Source organism: Mobula hypostoma, chromosome 6, assembly GCF_963921235.1.
Source record: "Mobula hypostoma chromosome 6, sMobHyp1.1, whole genome shotgun sequence".
Taxonomy (NCBI): Eukaryota; Metazoa; Chordata; class Chondrichthyes; order Myliobatiformes; family Myliobatidae; genus Mobula; species Mobula hypostoma.
Genome location: NC_086102.1, coordinates 69,735,408 through 69,760,533, shown reverse-complemented (window position 1 = coordinate 69,760,533; position 25,126 = coordinate 69,735,408). Strand labels below are relative to the sequence as shown.

Here is a 25,126-nt window from a genome sequence, read left to right as displayed (position 1 = left end):
GATGAACTTCTGTCTCCTTAAAGGTGCCGTACCTGCCTGGTCCACCAAGACCTTCAGACAGTCATGAAATCTGTATATTATTCATTAAATTGACTTAAAAGTACATTGCTTAGAGGGAAATTGCATGTTGCAGATAACTCAAAAGGGGTATATTTAAAAATATATTTATAAATATTGTCCACAGTCCACAGAACATCACCATGGTTCACTAGCATTATACTAAGAGCAGAATACCAACACTAATTTCTATGATATTGTTTTGCTTATTTACAATAAAATGGTTGCGGGATTATGCAAATTAAAGCAATGGATTTCACAGCACTTTGAAGTTCTGGTAAATTAGATCTGAGCATGTTTGCCCAATAATCTTAAACTTCTCATGTTGTTACACTGCAAAACAAAAGGCTCCAGATTTGGATGTCATGAGGAATCCATTCCGCATTAACTAAACCTACATTTGCGCCTGTAGACTTTTGAAACTTTTCCACAAAATAGCTTATTAATTGGCAAAAGAACATCTGAGAGTTGGCAAACAAATTGCTCAAACATTTAATCTTAAAACAATAATGGATGAAATAGGAATAGAGTGAGTGTAAAAGTTGATAATATAATTTTAAAACAACTTGCAACTGAACGAATTACAATAACCATTCACTTTCTGGATAAGAGAGGTTTATTGCTAGTCAATAACAATTTTCACATCATTTAAAATGTACTTAGAGTGATAATTATCAGAGTTAAATTTCTGTCTTGAGTTTAATGAACAATTACCGTGCAAATTGAGCAACTTCACGAAAATCATGGTAACATTCAATGTAAAATGTTGTTTCAGTAAAGGCAACCTTGGAGCCACACAAATCAACAATTAATTTGTGGCAATTCAAGTTCACAGAGCATCTCACCATCAAGACAAGTTTCTGGCTGACCTGCTCATCAAAAACAGTATTAATCATTCAAATCGCATAATTTATTTCAGGAGAATCAGAAGTCAAAAGACTGATGGTACACCCATGGACTGTTCTGGCAGAACCAGGTATACATGAAACTACTTGGGAGAACAATTTTAAGGTTAAACAGTTTGTTTTTACCTTCCTCTCCCAAAAGTCAGTTAATCTAATCCAATCTTGTTTTGAATTTGATATGCTGTTTTAAGCTTTACCTTTATACAAAAAGTTTTGACTTGACAACATTTCTAAATGCAACACACTTTTCAAAGTAAATATCGAATTAAAAAATACAATTCATAATGTTACAATTACTCTCTAGAACCAAACTGGATTGTGGAATGGGCAAAGCCATCTTTAGAGAACAGCATTTCTTTTTGTTTCTCCACTGTTTCCTTGACTGGGGAGTAAACATCTTGGTCTACAAATGTAGGGTATTTAATACTAAAATGTTTCCAGGCTATGTGAATAATGTATTTTAAATCGTCATTGATATCCAGCCTACAGAACCTGTAAGTGTTTGATATATTCTCCTGATACCCAGCATCAAAAGGTACAAACAAGATCCATAAGGTAGGTGTTGCAGTATTCAAATGTAATTTTCAGAAAATAACAATTTCTGTAAGTAGAATCATTATTACATAATGTGTCAACAGCCAAACAACATCTTAATGATTTAATCAAGTTATTTACTTTAATTACCTCTTTCCAATATTTATACCAAGTTCAAAGAACAAAGATCATTGAATAGAAGTTTAATTCATTCCTGCCATGAAATAGTTGTTGGCAGGGTTGACAGTCATTGCCCATCTGTACTCAGAATGGTTTACTAGACCATTAAAAAGGCAATAAAGAGGGAATCACAACATTGCGATTCCATAATAAGTAAGAATAACATTGATAAATCACTTCTCTTCTCTCAGTTAGTCCTGACGAAGGGTCTTGGCCCGAAACGTCGACTGTACCTCTTCCAATAGATGCTGCCTGGCCTGCTGTGTTCACCAGCATTTTGTGTGTGATGCTCAATAAATCACTGTTATTTGAATATAAGTTGTCTGAATAGTAATTAATATTGCCACTTTGCCAACTAATACTTGAAGTAAGTTTCTCAAATTCATTTCTCTAGTTTATTCAGTAAGTAACACGTCTCAGGGCATCAAAGGTTATGAAGAGAAGGCAAGAGAATGGGAGTGAAAGGAATAATAAATCAATCATGACGGAATGGTGGAGTAGACTTGATGGGCCAAATGGCCTTTTTCTGCTCCTATGTCTTATGGTCTCTCCCCTTTGATAGTGCCTCCTTACTGATCACGTGACAATCTTTGCTTCTCAATCTCTATTGATTTAACTTAAAACTCATTATCAGTGAAGTTTCCACTTTCACAGCAAAATGCATTTTGCACTTCAGAACTAAATTCTTATGGCTATTCAAAAGTTGAGTGCCATTTTTTTCTGTCAAAGGAAACTAAACTCCTCTGACTCAATCCTAGATATGTAATATTATTGTTATTCAGTACAAAATCCTACTTCCAGCTTCAATCCAACACAACATCTTTTTAAAGATGTTTCCACAGTGTTTCAAGGTTAATATGTTTAAGATATTTTCCTCTTGTACTTACTGGGCTCCAAAAGCTCAGTCTGGTTGTCTTCCTCATTTATTCAGCCTCTTTTCAAATCTTTTTAAACCCAGTTATCCTCCTCATCCTTGGACCTAACATTCAGTGGCAGATCAAATGTGCTCAACGTAAAATTGCAGATTCAAAGAACTGAATAAGCTGCTTTCTTAATTGTAGTGGTTGAAGACTATGGATACTATGTACAGTACACTTTTGCCAAATTCTAACCAATAGAACATGGAAACGTTTGCCAATATATACCAATCATATCCCATGTCAACAAGTATCAAAAGATCCTAACAAAATCCATACAGTGGCTATGAACAAAGTGTCTAAACAGAGTTCATGAAAGGGGTGCAGTCGACATACTGATATTTACATCACTGGTGCTAAGGTTAAGGGTCTTGAGAATTTCAAGTTCCTACAGTATGTGTGATCACCAATAGTCTGTCCTGTCTAACCACATTGATGCCACAGCCAAGAAAACTCATCAGTCCCTCTGCTTCCTCATGAGGCTAAAGAGATTCGGCATAACCCATTGAACCTCACCAATTAATACCAAAGCACCACAGAAGGCATTCTACCTGGATGCATTACGGCTTGTGGACACCACTCAACACATCACGGTACTAGCCTCCCTTCCACAGAATCTGTCTATACTTCTTACGACCTGGGTAAAGTAGCCAGCATAATCAAAGATCCCACCTGCTCTAGATATTCTTCTCCGCTCTTCCATCTGGCAGAAGATACAACAGCTTGAAAGCTTGTACTACTAGACTCGAAACAGCTTCTATCCCACTATTAGAAGTGCTTCCAATGTTTCACTAGTACTATAAAATAGACTCTTTGACCTTGTTGTGATCTTACACCTAACTGTCTACCTACTCTGCACTTTCTCTCTACTGTGAAAATGCACTTTCTTTCTCTACCGAGCATAGAAGGTTGAGGGAGGACTTGATAGAGGTATTTAAAGTTATGAGGGGGATACATAGAGTTGACGTGGATAGGCTTTTTCCATTGAGAGTAGGGGAGATTCAAACAAGAGGACATGAATTGAGAGTTAAAGGGCAAAAGTTTAGGGGTAACATGAGGGGGAACTTCTTTACTCAGAGAGTGGTAGCTGTGTGGAACGAGCTTCCAGCAGAAGTGGTTGAGGCAGGTTCGATATTGTCATTTAAATTTAAATTGGATAGCTATATGGACAGGAAAGGAATGAAGGGTTATGGGCTGAGTGCAAGTCCGTGGGACTAGGTGAGAGTAAGAGTTCGGCATGGACTAGAGGGGCCGAGACAGCCTGTTTCTGTGCTGTAATTGTTATATGGTTATATGGTTATATGTAACACTTGATTCTGCACTCTGTATTTGCTTTACATGATACTACCTAAGTACACTGTTGTAATGAGTTGATCTGTACGAACAGTATGGATGTCAAGTTTTTCACTGTATAATAATAAACCAATTTAAATATATATATATGAGATCAAACTGGAAAATACTGTTATGTTAACTCAAATTATTTACTTCACTAACTTCTTTCCAATATTTATAGCAATTTCAAGTTTGAATTCTTTTTAATTTTTTCTGTTGGGCTGAATTTCAATAATGATAAATTGAAATCTAGGAAGGAGATCGAGAGTCAAGTGGTATGGTGTCATGACAAAACCTTATCCTCAATTCAGCAAAACAAAAGAGCTGATCATTGACCTCAGGAAGTAGGGAGTTGCACACAGTCCTGCTTACATCAATAGTGATGAGATTGAGAGGGTTGAGGGCTTTAAGTTCCCAGGTGTAAACATCACCTGTCACTTGTCTTGGTTCAATCACAGAGACATTATGGCCAAGGAATCCCTTCAGGTGGATAGATCTTTGCATAGTAGGGGAATTAAGGGTTATGGGGAAAAGGCAGGTAGGTGGAGATGAGTCCATGGCCAGATCAGCCATGATCTGATTGAATGACGGAGCGGGCTCAACGGGCCAGATGGTCACTCCTGCTCCAAATTCTTATGTTCTTAGGAGTCTCTACTTCGTCAGCAGGATGAAGAAGCCTGTTACATTTGGTTTTACCAAGTTTAATAGGTGCACCACAGAAAGCTTCCTATTTGGATGCATCACGGCTTGGTACGGCAACGCTTTGCCCAAGCAACAAGAAACTACAGAAAGACGTGTCCAATTCACATAAACCGGCTTTCTCTATGTGAGCCCTGTGTACCCTTTACTGCATCGGCAAAGCAGACAACAGGATCAAAGCCCTAACCCACCCCAGACTTTCTCTCTTTTCCCCCTCCCAGTGGACAGAAGATGCAAATATCTGAAAGCCTGTACTGATACGTCCAAGGATAGCTTCTATCCTGTTAGAGGACTACTGAACAGACCTCCTGTAAAATAAAATGAAGTCTTGACTTCATAATCTACCTTGTTATGGTCATATTCCTTAATGTCTGCCTGCAATGCACTCTCTGTAACCATAACTCTTTTTTCTGCATTGTTACTGTTTTTCCCTTGTTCTATCTCAATGTACTGATGTGATGAAACAATTTGTATAGAAGGCACGCAAAACAAAGTTTATTACTGTATTTCGCTACATGTGACAATAACAATCCAATTACTAAAACAGATTTATAGATTTAGGTAACTGAAACATTAAAATAAAAAACTCAATAAAAATATTGAAAGCAAGTCAAATTAAAAGAACTCAGAATCTTGTTTGAATCAACCATTTCCCAAGTTTGGCAATTCCATTTCAATAAATGAGTTCACTATTTGTACACTGGGTGGATGACCTCCAGCTCATCTTGGACTTCCACATTTGGAAATGCAAAAGTCACAGATGTACTGTGGACAACCTGCACACTACGAGCTGTTCTCCATGGAACTGCTGGCTGTTAGTCCATTCAGTGTGGCCAAGAAGCTCTGCGAAGTGCTAAGGTTGCTCACCTGCACCTTCTGATAGAGCGATTTAGAAAAGCATATAATTCAGACAACGGTAGTAGAAAAATTTCAAGCATGTATAAGGGTTTGTCAAATCTTAAAACACATTCGACTTCATACATTAAAACAAAACGGGAGAAGGAAGGAGGGATAATAATATCTGAGGAAGAATGGACAATAATATGGAGGTATCAATGGAAGTGTACCAGTTCACAGAAATGGAGGGAGTTCCGGTGGAAAAAGTTGATAAGATATTTTATCACACCCTCTCAGAAATCCCATTATGATAGTAATCCCCCTGTTTGCTGGAGAAATTGTGGAAATTAGAATGCAGACCATTATCATATTTTCTGGGAATGCCCCGTTATCAAAGACCATTGGAGTGGGATACACAATGCCCTACAAGACATCTTTAAATGTGAAATACCCTCAGAGAGTAAGACCATATATTTTGGGTATATACCTCAAGAATGGTTGAAAGATAAATATTTAATGAATGTACTGCTGGTGGCTGGTAAAAAGACCCTTATTAGGAAATGGTTATCACAGAGAGCCCAACTTTAAATGTATGGATGGAAATTACAATGAACATTTACAAAATGGAGAAGATAACAGTATCTGTTAATCATAAGTTGGAACAATTTTATTCATACTGGAAAAATGGTTTAACTACATAACACCTCATAGGCCTGATTTTATTCTCACAAGTCAATGAATATGTTGTAAAAAAAATCACTCCCTACTCTGTACATAGTTTTCTTCTTTTGATTGTTCTTTCTTTCCTCTCCTTTCTATAAGTGTATACCTCAGATAAATATTAAGTGGAAATTCGTGACAAATATGATTATATGATATATATATGTAGAGTATCTGAAATACATCTTGTGGAAATGTTTGATTGATGATGAAATTCAACAAAAAATAAATTACAAAAAAAAGAGATGAGCAAGAGGTAAGCATTTTGTACATTCTTGCAAGACTGCATGGGCTTCCTCCGGGTGCTCCGGTTGCCTCCCACTGTCCAAAGACATATGGATTAAATAGGTTAATTGGTCACATGCAAGTAATTGGGCAGTGCAGGCTTCGTGGGCCAGAAAAGGGCCGGTTACCGTGCTGTATCTCTAAGTAAAAAAATGCTGATCTTGCCAGTAGACCTAAGTGATGAGGAATTAAAAGGAGCAAGCTTTTCAGATTTGCATTCATCCATGAGACTGAATTGATTGTAACCATGCATGATATTTATTTTTGATCAGGATAACTCATTTAATAGCTGCGCAATGCATGAGTAGAAGTCTTGATGACAGGTAATCTTCAATAAAAATAATTTCTTTGTTCCCTCATAGAAGTTGAGTTACCAGACCTGGAAAGATCATGGAGCCTATCCTGCGTAAATCCATGAGCGTGACAAAATCAATTTTTAAAAGTTTAAGGGCCAAAATGAGAAGACAGTGGATGATGGCAATGTGAGGTCAATCCCAGTGATCACAACAACCATTAAATATTTACGAGATTGTGAAACAATTTATTTTCCACTGTTTCTCTTTAAAGGGAAAGGAAGCAAATGAATCCAGTTATGCAAAATGGTTGCTAACTGTGAGAAATTGTTTTACCCAAAATATTATTTTAAAATTTCTAATTAATGACACAAAATCCATTTAAAATACGAATAAATGAAATCTTCTATATTTATCAGTGACTTTGCAATTTAACCATGAGAGCATAAAATCAATGTAATCTAATTCAATCAAGAGAATAAAACAATACATATTTTGACTCAATCTAATACATTTACCTCTCTTAGCAGTACTTAATACTTTTATTTTTTCCAAATTAAAATGTACAAGAAGCACAGGTGGCAAAAAATCATTTTGTTTTTAAAACCATTTCCTTTCTGCTCATCCTTCTCTCTAGTCTGAGTACAAAGCTAATTTTAGTCTGCATTTTTCTTCTATTTTATCTCAGTTTTTGCCATTACAGGCAAGAACAGATTGAAATTAACATTCATTATGATTAGCAATGAATGCAAATCCAGCAAAAACAGAACTGAGAAGAAGCCACCAGGAAGACACAATTATAATACTCCAGAAGTGTTCTGACCAAAGAGATTGAGGCTTTAAGACACTGGTCAGACCACTCTTCTAGTATTGTGAGCAGTTCTGAGCTCTTACCTAAGAAAAGATGTGCTGGCTTTGGAGAGGGCCCAGAGGAAATTCACAAGAGTAATCCCGGAAATTAAAAAACTTAACATATGAGCAGTGTTTGGATGGTTATGGGTCTGTGTTTGCTGAATTTTAGAAGAAACTGGTGGGGGAGGGAGGATCTCATTGAAACCTATCAAATAATGAAAGGCCTAAATAGAGTGGAAGTGGAGAGGATGTTTCCTATAGTTGGAGAGTTTAGCACCAGAGGGGACAGCATCAGAATAGAAGAATGTCCCTTTAAAACTGAGATGAGGAGGAAGTTCTTTAGCCAGAGGGTGGTGAATCTGTGGAATTCATTGCCCCGGATGGCTGTGGAGGCCAATTCATTGGGTATTTTAATTTGCAGTTATTTTGTAAATAACACTATTCTTTGCATTTCTAGTCAGATGCTAAATGCGTTTCATTGGTTTTGTATCTGTACTCATCACAATGACAATAAACTTGAATCTCATCTAATCTAATCTATATTTAAAGTGGAGGTTGATAGATTTTTGATTAGTAAGGGTGTTAATGGTTGCAGGAAAAGTGCTGGAGAATAGGATTGAGAGGGTTAATAAATCACTCATGATGGAATGGTAGAGCAGACTTGATGGGTTGAATGCCTAATTCTGCTCCTATGTCTAACGGTTGTATGGTCTTATCAAATAAGAGGACAACCTGAGAGAAAAGGCAACTGAATTGAGAAAGTTTGAAAGAAGTGGGACTTTAAATGGGCATGAAAGCAAAATCATACTGAGTGGAAAAATATTTAATTTAATTCTACAAATGAGTAAGTAAAATTTCTACCAAAAGCAGAATCAAATTTGCTATTGAAAATCAAAACCGTGAAAAACTGAAAATACACAGTGCATCAGGAAAAAGGCTCTCATCGGAACTAGAAAAAATTAAAAATGAAACAAATTTTCAGTGAAGAGGAATGGAGAATACCTGAAGAAAAAAAATATTTGGCCTATTATATGGTGAAAGGCCAGAAATATTTATTCACAGAAGAAATGATGTGGCAAGGTAGAAGTGGGTGGTAAAGAAATAAAAAATGAGTCCAGTGGAGGTATAAATGGGAATAATATTTCATTCTGGCAGGATAAAAATTTATTGCTAAAATCAGGAAGTGTCCTTTTCTGAACTGCCTTTCACTGGGTAATGATAACACAAGAAAGGAAAGGTAGAAATGTAATTGAATGCACTATGAATTCTGAGCTATTGTCCAGAATTTTGATTCATCACTATCAGCCATCATGTGGGAACAAAAGCAAACAAAAAATTAAAAGGGGCATAAAATATAACAGAAGGTGACACTGACCTTTTTGTTAAATTTACAATTAACCAGTGAAAGGATGAGACTTAAAATTTACTTCGTTGAAATAGCAAATTGACCACATCAGTAAGCGTTACTGAACGAAATATGTTGCAATTTCCCGGAAAACTATTTGCTGAGGTTTGATTACAGTCTATTTTATTAACATCTGCCAATACCGAAAAGCTTATTTTTAGAAGATTATTCCCTCCATTATTTCCTAGTTCTATAATCTGCCTCCAGCATATGATTAAACTCAGTTCCCAATAGCTTTCTGCCTAATCTTTTTTGCTAATCCCGCGGGGAAGGACTTTCCTTCACCGGATGAAAGTTGCAGGTCGCAGTTATAGGACTGATCGTAGTTCTCTCAGCTGTAGCCATCCATTCCAACTGCACACTCATCTCCGATGAACTTCATACACTCTACAATACTCACCAATATATTTTGTTTCATTCTTCTTCCTGATCTCCAGTTGTTTTGCAAATGAACAGATAGAAAGCTAATCTGCCTGTAGACGTCTGCTGCGATCTTTTTGTACCAACAGCTGGGAAGTTACTGCTGCAGGATTTCTTTACCAATTCCTTTGCCCTATCCAATATCCTCATATCTCTCCAGCAACCCCCTTCCTTCCCATACCTGAGGAAGCAATCAAAATCACTTCCACCCTACCACTTGCCAGAATCTGTTGAGATCAGGAGCTCCATCTGCTGAATTGATCATGATGGCAGCACCGTTTTTTTTTAATTCTCCCCCACGATCCTCTGCACAGTTCAAAAAAGACCAGTAGAGCTGCAGGCAAGAATGACCTGTAGCCTACTATGAAGCCTGCCAACAGCTCTTATAAGCAATGCAAATTCAGAGGGCTTTATTCAACGCCATTAATCACAGTCCGCTTTTCAAAAGCTGAACCAGATAGCTCATACTACCCAGCCATTCTACGCTTAATAATGTCCATCTCCGAACAGCAAGCAGGTAAAATAAGGGATCTGCCAATCTAGCTGAGTGTAGATGTGAGAAGATCGAAGTGAACTAACTCAGGATTGGGTCCATAAATCCAATATATTTGAAATGAACGACCATTCCACATGAGAACTGAGTGCCAGTTTATGTACTTTTAAATCTTAAATAAAAACAGTGACAGCAACACTCAGAGTTCCAACTTAAACCTAAAGCAGTGATATTTGATCTTTTTATTTTCATTTTCTTCAGGTATCATGTTTAATGCAAGGTTCATGAAAGGAAAATTCACATCTGCTTAACGTGTCACCTCTTTGAAAAACATTACAATGCAAATAAGAACAAAAGGGAAATTGTTCAATTTCCATTCAGGACATACACTAAGGATTGGGTACTGATCAAAAGACTTTACTGAAATCCTAGTATTTATTTTGATAAGGTCACACTGTCTCAGTCCACCGCTTCAATATTTTCCATTCCAGTGAAGAGCAACACTAAAGCTACTGGTTCTCCTGATCTTAATTATGAAATTAGTGCTAAGTAAACAAACTCACAGAAGACACACTTGTATCATTTGGGCGTTCGATTTAATTGGTTTAGGATGGCAGATGCCTTGAATTGAATGGAAACAATTTTCCTCGTCTGTGCTGATGGACCTTTGATTCGTGTCAAACTTAGGAGACAGGTAGACACTTAAAGAGAGTTTCTAGTCACATCAGACATTTGGCGAAAGGAGATAACACGCACTGCACAGGCAGCTTGGAGAAATATTTAATCATGTTATCTACCAAGATCAAAAGTAGAGTCTGAAATTACTAAGTAGGACATGATAATTCGATTCGGAGCCATCTGGGACGTGTTTCAGGAGATATTACATATTTAGCGGATTTCACTAATGAAAAATCCACGCGGGTAAGTGATTAAGAAAACACAGAGCTTTAATTGAGACACATTCTCGGCATTTTTTTCTGGCGGCTGCCAATCTTAGCAGGTGTGGTGCAAGAGAGTTCCCGCTGCCACCTGAGCGAGTTGCTTGAGCGGTAAATACAGTATTGCGGCTTCATTCGTCTAATTGAAATGTGTGTCCACGTTGACAAGTGACTCGTACGCATGTACTGTACTAATTCTTAACCTCCGGAGGACTGCACAGCTCATAAAAGGCACCTAGTAATTTTATAAAAGAACACTAAATTCTGGCTTCAGTGCTAATACAGTGTGTGGAACATCGCAGATATTTATTAATACCCGCTCGAGAAGCAGCGTTCTGCTGTCACGCACAGAGAAACATTCATGTGAAAAATAAAGCCGGACTACCGTGGAATGCGGTCAGTACTGGCCTGTTCTCACTGTGGAAGTGTTTTTTTTTAATTCTGGGGCTAATACAAGCCTTGATCGAGGTGCCTTTCCCATGATTCGCATCCTCATGGGATGAAAAACGCTAAAAATGCTCAACAAGACGAGCAGCGGCTGCAGAGGGACGAAGGCAGTTAATGTTTCTGTCCGAGGATCGTTCAAAAGAACTGAGCTTAAAATAAGTTGCACCCAATTCTATTGAAAGGTCGTCGACTTGAAACTTTAGCCGTTGCCTAGCCCAAGCTCTACGAACATTTTCTGTTTGAATTTCCGATTTCCATGGTTCTCAGTATTGTCCAATCGTAAGTGGTGGTTTCGGAACCAAGTCCGGAAATAAAATACAACGAAAACTATAGTTCTGATCCCAACTTTCCAAAAAGCACACTCTAGATCTGTATATAATCTCTTATCTCTTATCTGAGTCAGCGCTTTGCCGCCTATACTGCGCGCTCAATTCAAGCTCTCGAGGCATCACCAACACACGTAGCTTCCACTTTATATCGGTTTCCAACCAAACCATACGCACGCATACTTACCTATGAGACAAAAAAAAACACAAGTTACCGAAAGCCTCTCTGCGGATATTGACGGGGGAGGGAGTGCAATGTACACCGACAGCCAATGAAGATGGGTGGGAAGAAACTTACCGATCCTGAGGACTTGTTGAGAACTCTGCGAGGTCACGATGAATATATACAAGAGGAGCCAAAGTGCAGGCGTCCTATCCCTCGGTAACGCGGTCGAGTCGCAGCACATGGTGGCTCCCATCGTCCTCACGCTCTCCCTTTCCCACTAAATCAAGTGACAGGGCTTGTTGGGATCCAGCACTCGGCGGCTCTTCCCCCTTTCCATGGCAGGTTACAGTGCCGAGCAATCCCAGCCTATTTCGCCGCCTGTCCCCTCCTTAATGCACCAAACACAACACATTCGGTCTGAGTCGGCAGAATTAAATACACACGCACCAGCTCTCTAGCTCTCCCGGGGCGGGAGTTAGACAGCGCCGTGTCCCGTTGGCTCAGGCTGAGCTCTGGGTAGCGGCACGAATCGGTAGCTGAATCTTGTCTGTGTGTGGAGAGAGAGAGAGGCAGAGATACACCACACGGTCGGAAAGCACTCTTCTCGTCGCTGCGTCCAAGCTCAGCAGCCTTACGGCAGCGACACGAAGAAAGCAGCCAGCAAGTGAGAGATAAATCCCAAACTCGTATCTAATCCTCATTTCCACTGGCAATACCACGGCTTTCACATGTCCGGTGATGTTGTAAACTGGAGATGTGAACTTTGCAATGAAAATGCTGGAAATGCTTAAGATTTATTGTCTTGTGTTAAATTCTTTACTGATTAAGTAATAGTTTATTTTACTATGATATTTACTGGTTTCCCAACTGAACACCTTGGATTCCACAGGGTCGCTGTGGGAACGGAAAAGACACCAAATCATTGCACCCGCCTTCGAACCATGTCAAAGAACCAGGCGTCTGCAGCAGTCCAGAACCTTATCAGGAAGTCGTGATGCCGCTGCTCCTTTCTAGCCCACCCATGTCAAAGACTCCTTTCTTTGGATTTTCACACACCGCTTAATCGGGATGTGAGATGAGGTGGTTATTTAGAGAACATGGCTAACTGCAATGAACTTCGGAATTATAATGTATCCTTGCAGCAGACAGCTCTGCACCATTGAATTCAGCAGTGCATCAGGTAGCGGTTTCAAAATGTATTCCCGAAGTTCGGTAATTAGTTATTGTAGTGTGGGAGTCAATCTAAGCCAAAGAAAGTGTTAAAATGTGTCTGCTGGACACCGCATTCCAGTTTTTTTTATAAGTTACAGCTTCGTTGTGTTTATTTTGTTTACCATCCACATGGAACAATTTAACACTCTGCAGATGTTGAAAATCCAGAGCAAGACGCACAGAACGCTGCAGAAACTCAGCCAGCTAGGTAGCATCTATGGAGAGGAAAGGACTGGATGTTTCAGGCTGAGACATCAACACTGGCAAAGAAGGGGGAAGAATCCAGAATAAAGAAAAGTTGGGGGAATGGAAAAGGCGTACAAACTGCCAGGTGATAGGTGAAACCAGGTAAGGAGGAAGATGGATGGGGGGGGGGAATGAAGTGAGAAGCTGGCAGGTGATAGGTGGAGAAGGCAAAAGGCTGAAGAAGAAGGAATCTGATAGGTGAGGAGAGTGGACTATGAAGAAAAGGGAAGATGAAAGGCACTAGGGGTGGTAATTGGTAGGAAAGAAGAGAAGGCATAAGTGGGGAGCCAGAATGGGAAATGGAAAAAGAGAGAGGGGAGAAATTACTGGAAGTTAGAGAAATCAAAGTTCATGCCATTGTGAATGATATTTTCTTCCTGGGCTGGGGGCCTCATGTTTTGCCAAGACTGCTTCCCATACACAGCAGCTGCCACTTTTCAAGTTCAAACAGATGTCAGTAAACTTCCAACTAAAATTGTTTAGCTTCTGGTCATAAATGGGAGCCAGCCTTCAGTTCCTAAAATGTAACTGGAAAGCAGTAATCAGCTTGAAGTTAAAATGAAGTATTGTCTACAGAGCAGCTTTGCAGACAAGCTCTGTTTATAGCTCAGACTTGCTGGCTCATAGCATCCAGTCTTGCTGCTTAAGAGGTGCCGTATAACATAGAAACATAGAAACATAGAAAATAGGTGCAGGAGTAGGCCATTCAGCCCTTTGAGCCTGCACCGCCATTTATTTTGATCATGGCTGATCATCCAACTTAGAACCCTGCACCAACCTTCCCTCCATACCCCCTGATCCCCATAGCCACAAGGGCCGTATCTAACTCCCTCTTAAATATAGCCAATGAACTGGCCTCAACTGTTTCCTGTGGCAGAGAATGCCACAGATTCACCACTCTCTGTGTGAAGAAGTTTCTCCTCATCTCAGTCCTAAAGGGCTTCCCCTTTATCCTCAAACTGTGACCCCTCATTCTGGACTTCCCCAACATCGGGAACAATCTTCCTGCATCTAGCCTGTCCAATCCCTTTAGGATTTTATACGTTTCAATCAGGTCCCCCCTCATCTTCTAAATTCCAACGAGTACAAGCCTAGTTCATCCAGTCTTTCTTCATATGAAAGTCCTGCCATCCCAGGAATCAATCTGGTGAACCTTCTTTGTACTCCCTCTATGGCAAGGATGTCTTTCCTCAGATTAGGGGAACAAAACTGCACACAATACTCCAGGTGTGGTCTCACCAAGGCCTTGTACAACTGCAGTAGTACCTCCCTGCTCCTGTACTCGAATCCTCTCGCTATAAATGCCAGCATACCATTCGCCTTTTTCACCGCCTGCTGTACCTGCATGCCCACTTTCAATGACTGGTGTATAATGACACCCAGGTCTCGTTGCACCTCCCCTTTTCCTAATCGGCCACCATTCAGATAATAATCTGTTTTCCTATTTTTGCCACCAAAGTGGATAACACAATGGCTTTTTCAGTACCATTTAAATTATTTAATTTGTCTTGTTTCAAAACAGACATCTCTTACTAAGCAACACACATAAAAGTTGCTGGTGAACGCAGCAGGCCAGGCAGCATCTCTAGGAAGAGGTACAGTCAACGTTTTGGGCCGAGACCTGTGGTCATCCTGACGAAGGGTCTCGGTCCAAAACGTCGAACATACCTCTTCCTAGAGATGCTGCCTGGCCTGCTGCGTTCACCAGCAACTTTTATGTGTGTTGCTTGAAATTCCAGCATTGGCAGATTTCCTTGTGTTTGCGTTTTGAACTCTTACTAAGTTGCCTTGTTCAGGAAGCTTGCAGATCAGTTGGATAATATTATTCAGCATATCAAATAATTGATGTGTTTATAGTTGGGAGGATATGTACTCAAGGAAGTTAGCTTTACAGCATTAATTATGGATAGCTGGAATCTGTGTCTCCAAAAGGGCTTTCAGACGTTTTGTGTAAAAAGGGCATCTAAGGAAATATATGCAGGTGAAGTCCCCTAAGTGGCGAAGACATTGTATAAATGTAGATGCAATTCAGGCTTATCAGGAATGGGGAAAGGATCATCAAGAAGCATGAAAGAAAAAGAGGGTGAACCAGAGTCCATTCCTCTGGCTTCAATTCAGTGATGGACTATTTATTACCCCATTGCTGGTATGTCTTTTTAGTTTATAGGAATTGTATCTGTGTTTTGGAAATGTTTTGTGTTTTAGAAATAGTTGTAATTTGGAAATGCTTAATATAGAAATGTGTTTCATGAATGTTGTTTGGATCTGAATGTGTAACAATAAAATAAATGTGGTTATGATACATCAAAAGTTTTTTTTAGATAGAATTATTACTTAGGAGTATTCCAACTCAGAGAGCTCTCAACAAGTGCTACAGCACCCCACCCAGTGCTATAAAATGGTTGACATCTTGGCTTTCCACAACTACACAGGCAAATGCTGGTCGTTATTAGGAATTACTTAATAGTATAGCAGAAATATGAGCTAATACTCCAAATGCTCCTTAAATTAAACATGATAACTATTTTATTCTTCAAGTCAGAGACTGGAATGATGAAGGGATAGAACACAGAGTGGGATGCAGATCAGACAGATTAAACCCAACTGTACAACCTGCTGGTCTCAGACCATCACAATTTGTACCAGATCCCAAAAATGCAGCAATAGTTCATACCTGGATACAACAAATTGGCCTCTTTTTAGGTAGAAACTAAGCACCCAGGTGGGGACCACATACTTTTGTGATAGAACCTGATGCCCCATATCTTAATCCTGATGCATGGGGATATCATACGTATCTTCCAGGCACATTTGAGGTAGCCCCTGTAACAGTAAACCATAGAGATACTAATGAGGCCTGGAGAACAGATGGCTTGGGAACGTGCACTAGAATTAGTAAAAAGGTTGACTATAGCCAGTAAAAGGAGAATACAGGGACAGGTTCCTATAGAGCCACTGTAGCTTCCCCAGTATAAACTTCTTAGCAATTTCTTGGACCTTTGACTATTCAGAGGGTGCAGGTAGTATGTGCCACACCTTCAGCTGATGTCAAAGTAATTCTGAATTGGTTACTTCAAAATGTCGGGAGGTTACAGTCCATCTGGGCCAGTGACACTCCCCAATATATTCAGCAATTCTCATTAACGTTATTCCCATAGCCTCAGTACCACCTCCAAATGAGTGTGGAAATCCATATCAGGTATATGCATGGATTTATAAACAAATAAAAGGTGGAGATGTACGCAGCGGACTCAGACTGAGTAAAGTAATCAAAAGCCAGGGCTTAATAAAAGCTGATAAGATTGGAGAACAAATGACAAGGGCAGATTGGGACCTAGTTCTGGTTCTATAGTTTTATCTCTTTACCCTAGTGAAAATCTCTGCACCATATTTAGAATAGCCATTAATCAACACCTGATATATGAACAGCTTCAGATTGTTGAAGGAACCCTACACACCCACATGGTGGTGGCTTGTTCCCACTCAAGGGCAATGAGGAGCTGGCACAGGATCATCCCCTTTTCCCCCTGAAGGTAACGGAGGGTCAGTAATAAAGTCAGCATACCAACCTCATTCCTCGGGTCAATCGCATTCACAGCATTCTTCTACACCAGCCCCATGGCAGGGAAGATGTAATCGACAAATCAAAGGAGTTCCCTGGAGACTGCTTGCCTCGGGAAGAAATTTTCACCCACAACCTAGATGGTTAAGCACTAGATATAGGCCACAACCTTTAGCTTCACCCCCTTTCTTTACGGAAGGAAGTCTTAGAAAGGTACTTCTTCTGGGCCAGAGGCTATGTAATTAACATAAAAAATCTCAACAGAATAAATCTCCTAGGCATGACAATTACCAATCAGGGACATAGTTTAATCCCTGAATTTAGACAAAAATTGCTTGATTAGGATCTCCAAAGATGCTAAAAGCCTTACAATCAACCCTAGACCTACAGAATTATGCGAGAGATTTCATAACTGACTATAGTCAATTGTCAAAGCCATTATACAAGAGATGTACACAAAAGGGTGGTGGGGTGAAGATACATCTCTACCAAAGGAGGGTATGCTCCTTCCCTCTGCTAGCCTGCAGGTCACCCTTGGGTAAGGTGTAGCAGCTACTTAGCCCCCCAAATCAGGGTCATATGAGCAGCTGGTGCATATCACAAGTCCTGGTAATGCCAGGCAGACAATCTTTGAAGAGTATTGATAATGGCTGGGCTCACCTTCTTGTAAAGACACTGCCCAGAAGAAGGCAATGGCAAACCACTTCTGTAGAAAAATTTGCCCAGAACAATCATGATCATGGGATCATGACCACCTGTGTCATACAACATGGCACATAATGAATGAATGAAAAATGAAAATCCTTTTGTTTTTACCCCCAGGGGATTATGAGGCACCAGAGAAATTGATGAATGCAGTTCAGCATGCAATAGACCTCAGGACAAGAGACCTAACAAAATCTCTCTTTTTTCAAATTTGTATTTCTTCAAAAACCGCTGTTGCCATTGGCTATATAATGAGGGAGAAGAAACACAAGCCCCCATACACTATGCCTCATAGAATTTCACCCCAACAGAACAGGAAATTACTGCCCTACCATGTATTTCATACACTTATTGCAGTATGACCACTGCAAGAGGACAAACCAATTATTATACAAAACAGATTTTGCAGCTTTACAAAATGAAAGCAAATTACCAACAAGTGAACGGAGAGCTACCATAGCTAGATATGGGGAATAGCAAATACTTTTACAAGATGACATCTTAAAGTGGGAATGTGTTCCTGAGGGCTATGACTTACAATTCTTACCTGTCATAGAAGATGCAGAACTATATTCTCCATGACCCAATATAGCATAATATCCTTTAGAGAACTATTCTCAAATATGATGCAGTGACCTATCAACAATGAAATTCTAGAAAGATGGACCCACTCAGTTATAATCCCAGCTCCTGATTATAAAAGGAAATTTTTTTTATTGGAAACTGAATTTGAATCACATGAGTTGCAAGTGCCTTGTGAGAATCATGCAGCTCAATTTGCAAAGGCAAAGCCCTGGGAAAAATATTTAAAACAAGTAAATAAGACATAACTAGTCTTGATATTTACTAATTTTGATTTTGTTAGGAATGTGGTACAAAGAGATCTTCCCAGCTGCTCAACTAGCAGATGGAGAACACACAGAGGTAGACTGCTTCCACATTTGTCCACGTGGAAGAATATTGATGAATTATTATTGATCATGAGTACAGATGTTACACATCCTGGAACATACTGCAGTCTTCCTGCACAGCTATGGTAATAACTAGCCAATGAACAAGTTAAGAAGCCATCAGGATAGACCATACTACGATAAAGGAGGTCGGGTTTTGTTAATACCTAAGCAACAAATAACTAAGTAACTTGGACGATGTTTTGAGAATTTCCAACACGGTACAAATACGAAGGTGATGGTGCAGGTAAGGTTTATGGTGGAGTTGTTTGTCATGTCCAGCAATGACAGGAAACCCGTGCAAGAGAGATTTTAAAGTGGAAAAGCTGTGGCACTGGATCAGTTCCACTTCCTTGACCTCAGAAGTCCGAGTACAGTGGTATGAACAAGCATCACAAACTGGGGTCTTCCTCGGTTGCAGTGGATAACCATGACATCTTCTGTGCCTTGTAATGCCCTTTGCTCTCCTCAGAGCATTGTAGAACCACCTTCCTGACTGTTGGATCCCACTGTAGATCTCATCCGCCCAGTTTGACTTCGCGTGCTGGGTCAGGCATGTCCCGAACTCACCAGGGAACGAGGCCACCAGCTGACCTCACCTGGATTAGCCGGCTTGTCGAAGCAGTGTACTGGGGTGTGGCTGCTGTCACTTCCAAACAGCTGCTTTGAGTCACAGGTAAGAGCTAAGGTTTGTGTATGCCATCCTAAATAAAGATAAGAAGCAAATACTTCCTGCCCACAAGTAAGAAGCACTGATTCAAGAAGCCCACCCAGGATTTGGGCACAATCGTGGTGGTGGACAAGCCACTCATATGAAATTTGCCATGTTATACTGGTGGCCTTACAAGTTGAGTGATTGCAAATAATGTTTGTCCCATAGTAAAAGAACAGTCACAAGACCACCTCCAATAAGACGAACAAAACCAACTACACCAAGACATGCAAGTTGATTATATAGGCCAATTTCTGGCTTCTTAAGGCAATCCAACTTATCAGAAACCAATAGATATACTCTTGTGATAATCGGTCTTTGTATGGGATATATGTGGTTAGTCTCTACAACTTCTTGTAGTGAGACTGCAACCACCACTTCACTCCAAAACTCCATAACTCCATATTCCCATATGCTGGCATCCCTGCCGGCATTCATGCCAACCAAGGGTCAACCAACAGGCATACAAGTAGAGTACAGCATTTCATTCCAGCCGCAATCGAGTGGCATAGTGGAGTGAAGAAATCTAGGGATTAAGGAGGCCTGGCAAAATGGCTCCACTCTCAAGGCAAAGTAGGCTACACTTGTCCGTGAATTGCACTTGTCCATAAATAAAGTGCCAATCACGAAAATAGGAGCACACAAGATTGCTACACCTATGTTAGACAAGTACATGGGTCCACTGGGGAACCTCGACATCCTGACTGGAAGGCGGCTGAGATGCATTCAAAAAATAAAACACAAGTTAGGATCTGAAAAGCAATGAAAAAAATCCTTTTCACTTGAGGAAGATCTCATAGATACATTGCCCCATTATAATACATCCGGAATGCATTGCTGTTTTCAGAGTAAGGCAAACTCAAATTCCAGGAGGAAATGTTGCTTTTTCTGTAGTTTAATTTTAATATTTGTACTTTTAGTAACATTGTTCAGTGCCGCTTTCTTACAGACAAGATCATATTTAGTACGGAAATTGTCTCTTCTGGCTCCTACACCCCTGAAACATAATGACTCGGAGGATATTAGATTATGGGGACCCAAAATTGAACACATTCTGTCAACTTTATAATATTCTCAGATTTCCTCAGATTTTCTCAAATGTAATAATTTGTTTTTTCATGGAATGCTGAATATGTGGGATTCAGCTGCAGGCAAATCTACATGTTCCTGGAAAGAAAAAACTCTTTACAGGTTCATCCAATTGTTGAGTAACAACCCAGTACCTATAGCCATGAGGATAATTTTTAGATCTGATCATGTTACATCAAGTATTTCTTCCAACAGTTAACCACTAATAAATTCTGTATCATACTCAGGTTGCCTTCTCAAGTAAAGAACATGAACACTTCTACTCATGCTGGCACCAAGAGGTATTTCTAGAAATATGATCAAATCTCATGATCCATATGTTACCTCTCTTCAAAACTTTTACAAGCAACTGGTTTGGCCATGATACATACATGCGAGTAGAAATTCCCAATATCTTTACAATTACAGCATCTAATCAGATAGAGGCCTCTCTCTCTCTCTCTCTCTCTCTTTCAATAAGATCATTCCTGGAGTTACCAAGTCCTATGCATGTGGACTGAATTACTGTAATTATAAAAATGAGTAGAAATTTGTCCTTGGATAATGGACCTAAATATCCAATATGGTAGGTAAAGTGCCTTGTCATCTGCTTTTCAACTATAGAAATCAGATTTTAAACATGCAGCCAGTGCTATTCTGCTTCATGGCACCGCATTGTTTGATCAGATATTGTTCAAACTGATGCAGTGGAATACATATTTGTAACTTAAAGGCTCTTCAAATATCATCACACTTTTCAGCAATCAATGATTTACTACTGGTGTGGGCTGTGAGGCTCCAAACCCATGATTCTCTAAACCATTTCTTCGTAACAACATAACCTGGGTCCACAGGGCCCCAGAGCTGGCTGTGATTGCTCCCCACCTTGTCATACAAGAGAGAGGGTAAAGTATTTGCCACCATGTGTCTATGTGATGTTCCTGCCATTGCTGAAAAGTTCTGAGGTTGTGTGATCTGTGTGACAAGTACATATTTATTTATTTATTTTATTTAGAGATCTATGTTCAGCATGGAATAGACCCTCCCTGCCCCTTGAGCTGCACTGCCCCAGCATCCCCCAACAACAGCGATTTAATCCTAACTTAATCACGTGACAATTTACAATGACTAATTAACCTACAGTGAGTTTGTCCTCCAGCTGTCACCCGCAGACCAACAGTTCATCAGAAGAAGCCAATCAGCCGCCTTCTTTAACCCTTCCTCCGCATGCAGGAAGTACCTGTTCGTGGCCGAGATGTTCCATAATCTACACACCTCCTCTCTCATGGGTATGTCACCTTTTGAAGATCTTCATGGCTACCAACCGCAATGTTCCCACGGAGGAGCCAACAGTTAATTGGTTCATTGCTGCCAGAATATTTGGAAGAGGGCATGGAGGGCTTCCTAGCTGCAAGCTGTGCCTACTGCCACCAGCCCAACTGCTGGTGGTGCTCAGCCAGACTACTCTGGCTTGGGGATCATGACTGGCTGTCCACCTGAAATCTTCACCTGCTCCTACCATACTGAAATACTGCTATGTCAGACTTCACTTACTCCCCATCAAATTTCAAGTTGAACTAACTTGTATTATGATCACTGTCTCCAAAGGGTTCTTTTACCTTAAGCTCCCTAATTGCCTCCAGTTCACTACATAACATTTAATTCAGTATAGCTGATCCCCTAGTACGCCCAAAGACAAACTACTCTAAAAGGTCATCTTATAGGCATTCAACAAGCTCACTCTCTTGAGATCCATTACAAACCTGATTTTCCCACTCCAGGGGCAGGGGTGGAGGTTGATGGACTTTGTGTGTGGGGGGCGGGGGGGATTGGGATTGGCTATGAGTTTGGTGGAACACCCTAGAGATTATTAGGCTTATAGTACGGAGTATTGTAATTTTGCATTTTAGATGTGATTAGTGGGGTGTTTGCGTGATTTATACTAGTCTGAGGGCCAAATGACACAGTGTTGCTTCTTTTGAGAGGTGCAATGTAACATGAAGGGCTAACTTTACCTGACGGTCGAATGCCACTTCTGTCATGTCGGCTGCTGATTGGCTAGTCCAAAGGATGTAGCAGCTCTCTCCCATTGGTTGGCTTTCTGTTCTGGGCACCCCAGAGTAATAAGAATAACACATGTGAGAGACTTGTTCACTTTTCTCTAGGGGCTGCACTTCAGACTGGGTCAAGACGAGACCATTGAAAAGGTGTGCTGCAAAAAGGAGGGCCCACTTGCACACTTAGATGAATACTTGTTTGTTGACTGTTTAGCACTGTAGTTGTGTAACTTGGGGGAATTTATAAGTACTTGTTTGACTTAAATGATTGTTTGAGTCATTCACTGTTTGCTTGTAAACAAATAGTTAATGTGCTTGCTCACAATCAATGTCTTCCGTCCTCTTACCTAATCTGCGAATCTGCTTCTGCATAACACGCTAACAGCTGAAGACGATAAGTGACTGGATTGATGTGATGGGTAATCTTGAAGGGACCAGTGAAGCCAGGTATGAGCTTGCAAGAGTCTGTGTGGAAGACTCTAGCAGTGTGCCAAATGTTGAATGGTGTGAGGGAAGAGAAGTGAGTGCAGTTACTATTACAAAGGAGAAGGTGCTCAAAAAGCTGACAGTCCTAAGGGTAGACAAGTTACCCCAACTAGATTAATTGTACCCTAGAGTTCTGAAAGATGTGGCGATAGAGATTGTGGAGGCGTTAGTAATGATCTTTCAAAATTCATTGGACTCTGGCGTTGTACCAGAGGATTGGAAACTGCAAATGTTACTCCACTCATTAAGAAAGTAGGAAGGCAGAAGAAAGGAAATTATACATCAGTTAGCCTGACCTCAGCAGTTGGGAAGATGTTGGATCAATTGTTAAGGATGAAGTTATGGAGTACTTGGTGATACAGGACAGGATAGGACAAAGTCAGCATGGTTTCCTTAAGGGAAAATCTTGCCTGATGAACCTGTTAGAATTCTTCGAGGAGATTACAAGTAGATATTTGGACTTTCAGAAGGCCTTTGACAAGGTGCCACGCTGAAGCTGCTTACCAAGTTAAGAGCCCATGGTATTACAGAAAAGTTACTAACATGGTTAGAGCATTAGCTGATTGGTAGGAGTCAGTGACTGCAATAGAAGGATCATCTTCTGGTTGGCTGCCAGTGACTAGTGGTGTTCCGCAGGGGTCGGTGTTGGGACCACTTCTTTTTATGCTGTATGTCAATGATTTAGATGATGGAATAGATGGCTTTGTTGCCAAGTTTGCAGTTGATATGAAGATTGGTGGAGAGGCAGGTAGTGTTGAGGAAACAGGTAGGATGTAGAAGGAATTTGACAGATCAGGAGAATGGGCAAGAAAGTGGCAAATAAAATGCACTTTAGTAGGAAAAATAAATGTGCAGACTATTTTCTAAATGGGGAGAAAATCCAAAAATCTGAGATGCAAAGGAACTTGGGAGTCCTTGTGCAGAACACCCTAAAAGTTAACTTCCCGGTTGAGTCGGTGGTGAGGAAGGCAAATGCAATGTTAGCATTCATTTCAAGAGTTCCAAAATACAAGAGCAGAGATGTGATGCTGAGGCTTTATAAGGCACCAGTGAGGCCTCACCTTGAGCATTATGATCAGTTTTGGGCTCCTCATCTAAGAAAAGATTGGACAGGGTTCAGAAGAAGGTCACTAGGATGATTCCAAGAATTAAAGGGTTATCATGCAAGGAGAGTTTGATAGCTCTGGGTCTGTTCTCACTGGAACTTAGAAGGATGAAGGGGTATCTCCTTGAAACCTTTCGAATGTTGAAAGGCCTAGACAGAGTAGATATGGAAGGGATGTTTCCCATGCTGAGGGCATCCAGGACAAGGGAGCATAGCCTCAGGATAGAGAGGCATTCATTCAAAACAGAGTTGAGGAGAAATTTCTTTAGCCAGAGGGTGGTGGCAGATTGGTGAGATTGCCAAAGCCAGCACTGTTATTGGTCCACCCCGGGACTCGGCACTTCTCACATGAGGGGTTATCTCCTTGCACTTACCCCTGAACATTTTAAACTCCTGTTACAGTCACTGAATTCTGCTGACGACACCAAATGTTACATGGAAGCAAATTTGCGGGTTCAGTGAGTGGGGCAGAAGACACGGGCTGCAAGTAACTTTAACTATTTATTTACAAACAAAGGGTAAAACACTCAACCAAGCATCTAAGTCAAACAAGTTCTAAGTTATGAAACTACAATACCAAACATTCAATAATACTTCTAACTCAAACAGGTATTTATTAAGCCCATCCAAGATACACAACTACAACACAAAACACTCAACAAACAGGTATCTATCTAAGTGTGCATGCAGGTCCTTCTCTCTGCAGCACATTTTCCCAATGGATCTTTAGCTCTGGGCATGACCCAGTCTGAAGGGGATCCCCCAGCAAAAAGAAAGTGAGGCTCTCAAACATATTATTCTTATACCTCTGTTGTGCCCAGAACTGGAAGCCAGTGCTGTGGTGTGAAAGTCCAATGCAAACAGGCCAAACAACGACCGACGTGGTGGAAACAGCTTTCTACTGGTGACTAAGTTAATCCTTTACGGTTACACACCATCCCTCTGGATCACAACTACTTGCCATATGTTCTTCCTCAAGTCCATTGTCCATGGACCACTCAACTCATCTGAGCATGCATCTCCAGAACTTAGGATGGTGAAAGTTGGTCCACTGGGCACAGTTCACCAGTTGGTGGGGTGTGCAGTACCTGGTTGACTAGAAAAGGTACGGCTTGGAGGAGAAGTCCTGGGTGCCATCCAGTTTCATCTTTGATCGATCGCTCATAAAAGAGATCCACTAAACCCATCTGGGTCTGCCCAGGACCTCAGGTGTC

At 40.5% G+C, this 25,126-nt stretch overlaps 1 protein-coding gene across 2 annotated transcripts in view; it reads right to left on the bottom strand.

The window, feature by feature from the left end:
- LOC134348089 (glutamate receptor ionotropic, kainate 1-like) overlaps nt 1-12,148 on the bottom strand; it is a 370,881-nt gene extending 358,733 nt beyond the window's left edge. For both annotated transcript variants that reach the window (XM_063050936.1, XM_063050933.1), the window contains exon 1: nt 11,942-12,148. In XM_063050936.1, coding sequence (XP_062907006.1) covers nt 11,942-12,062 — 121 coding nt within the window. In that variant the 5' untranslated portion in view covers nt 12,063-12,148. The remainder of the gene's footprint in view (nt 1-11,941) is intronic.
- Between the last annotated feature and the right edge of the window lie 12,978 nt (nt 12,149-25,126).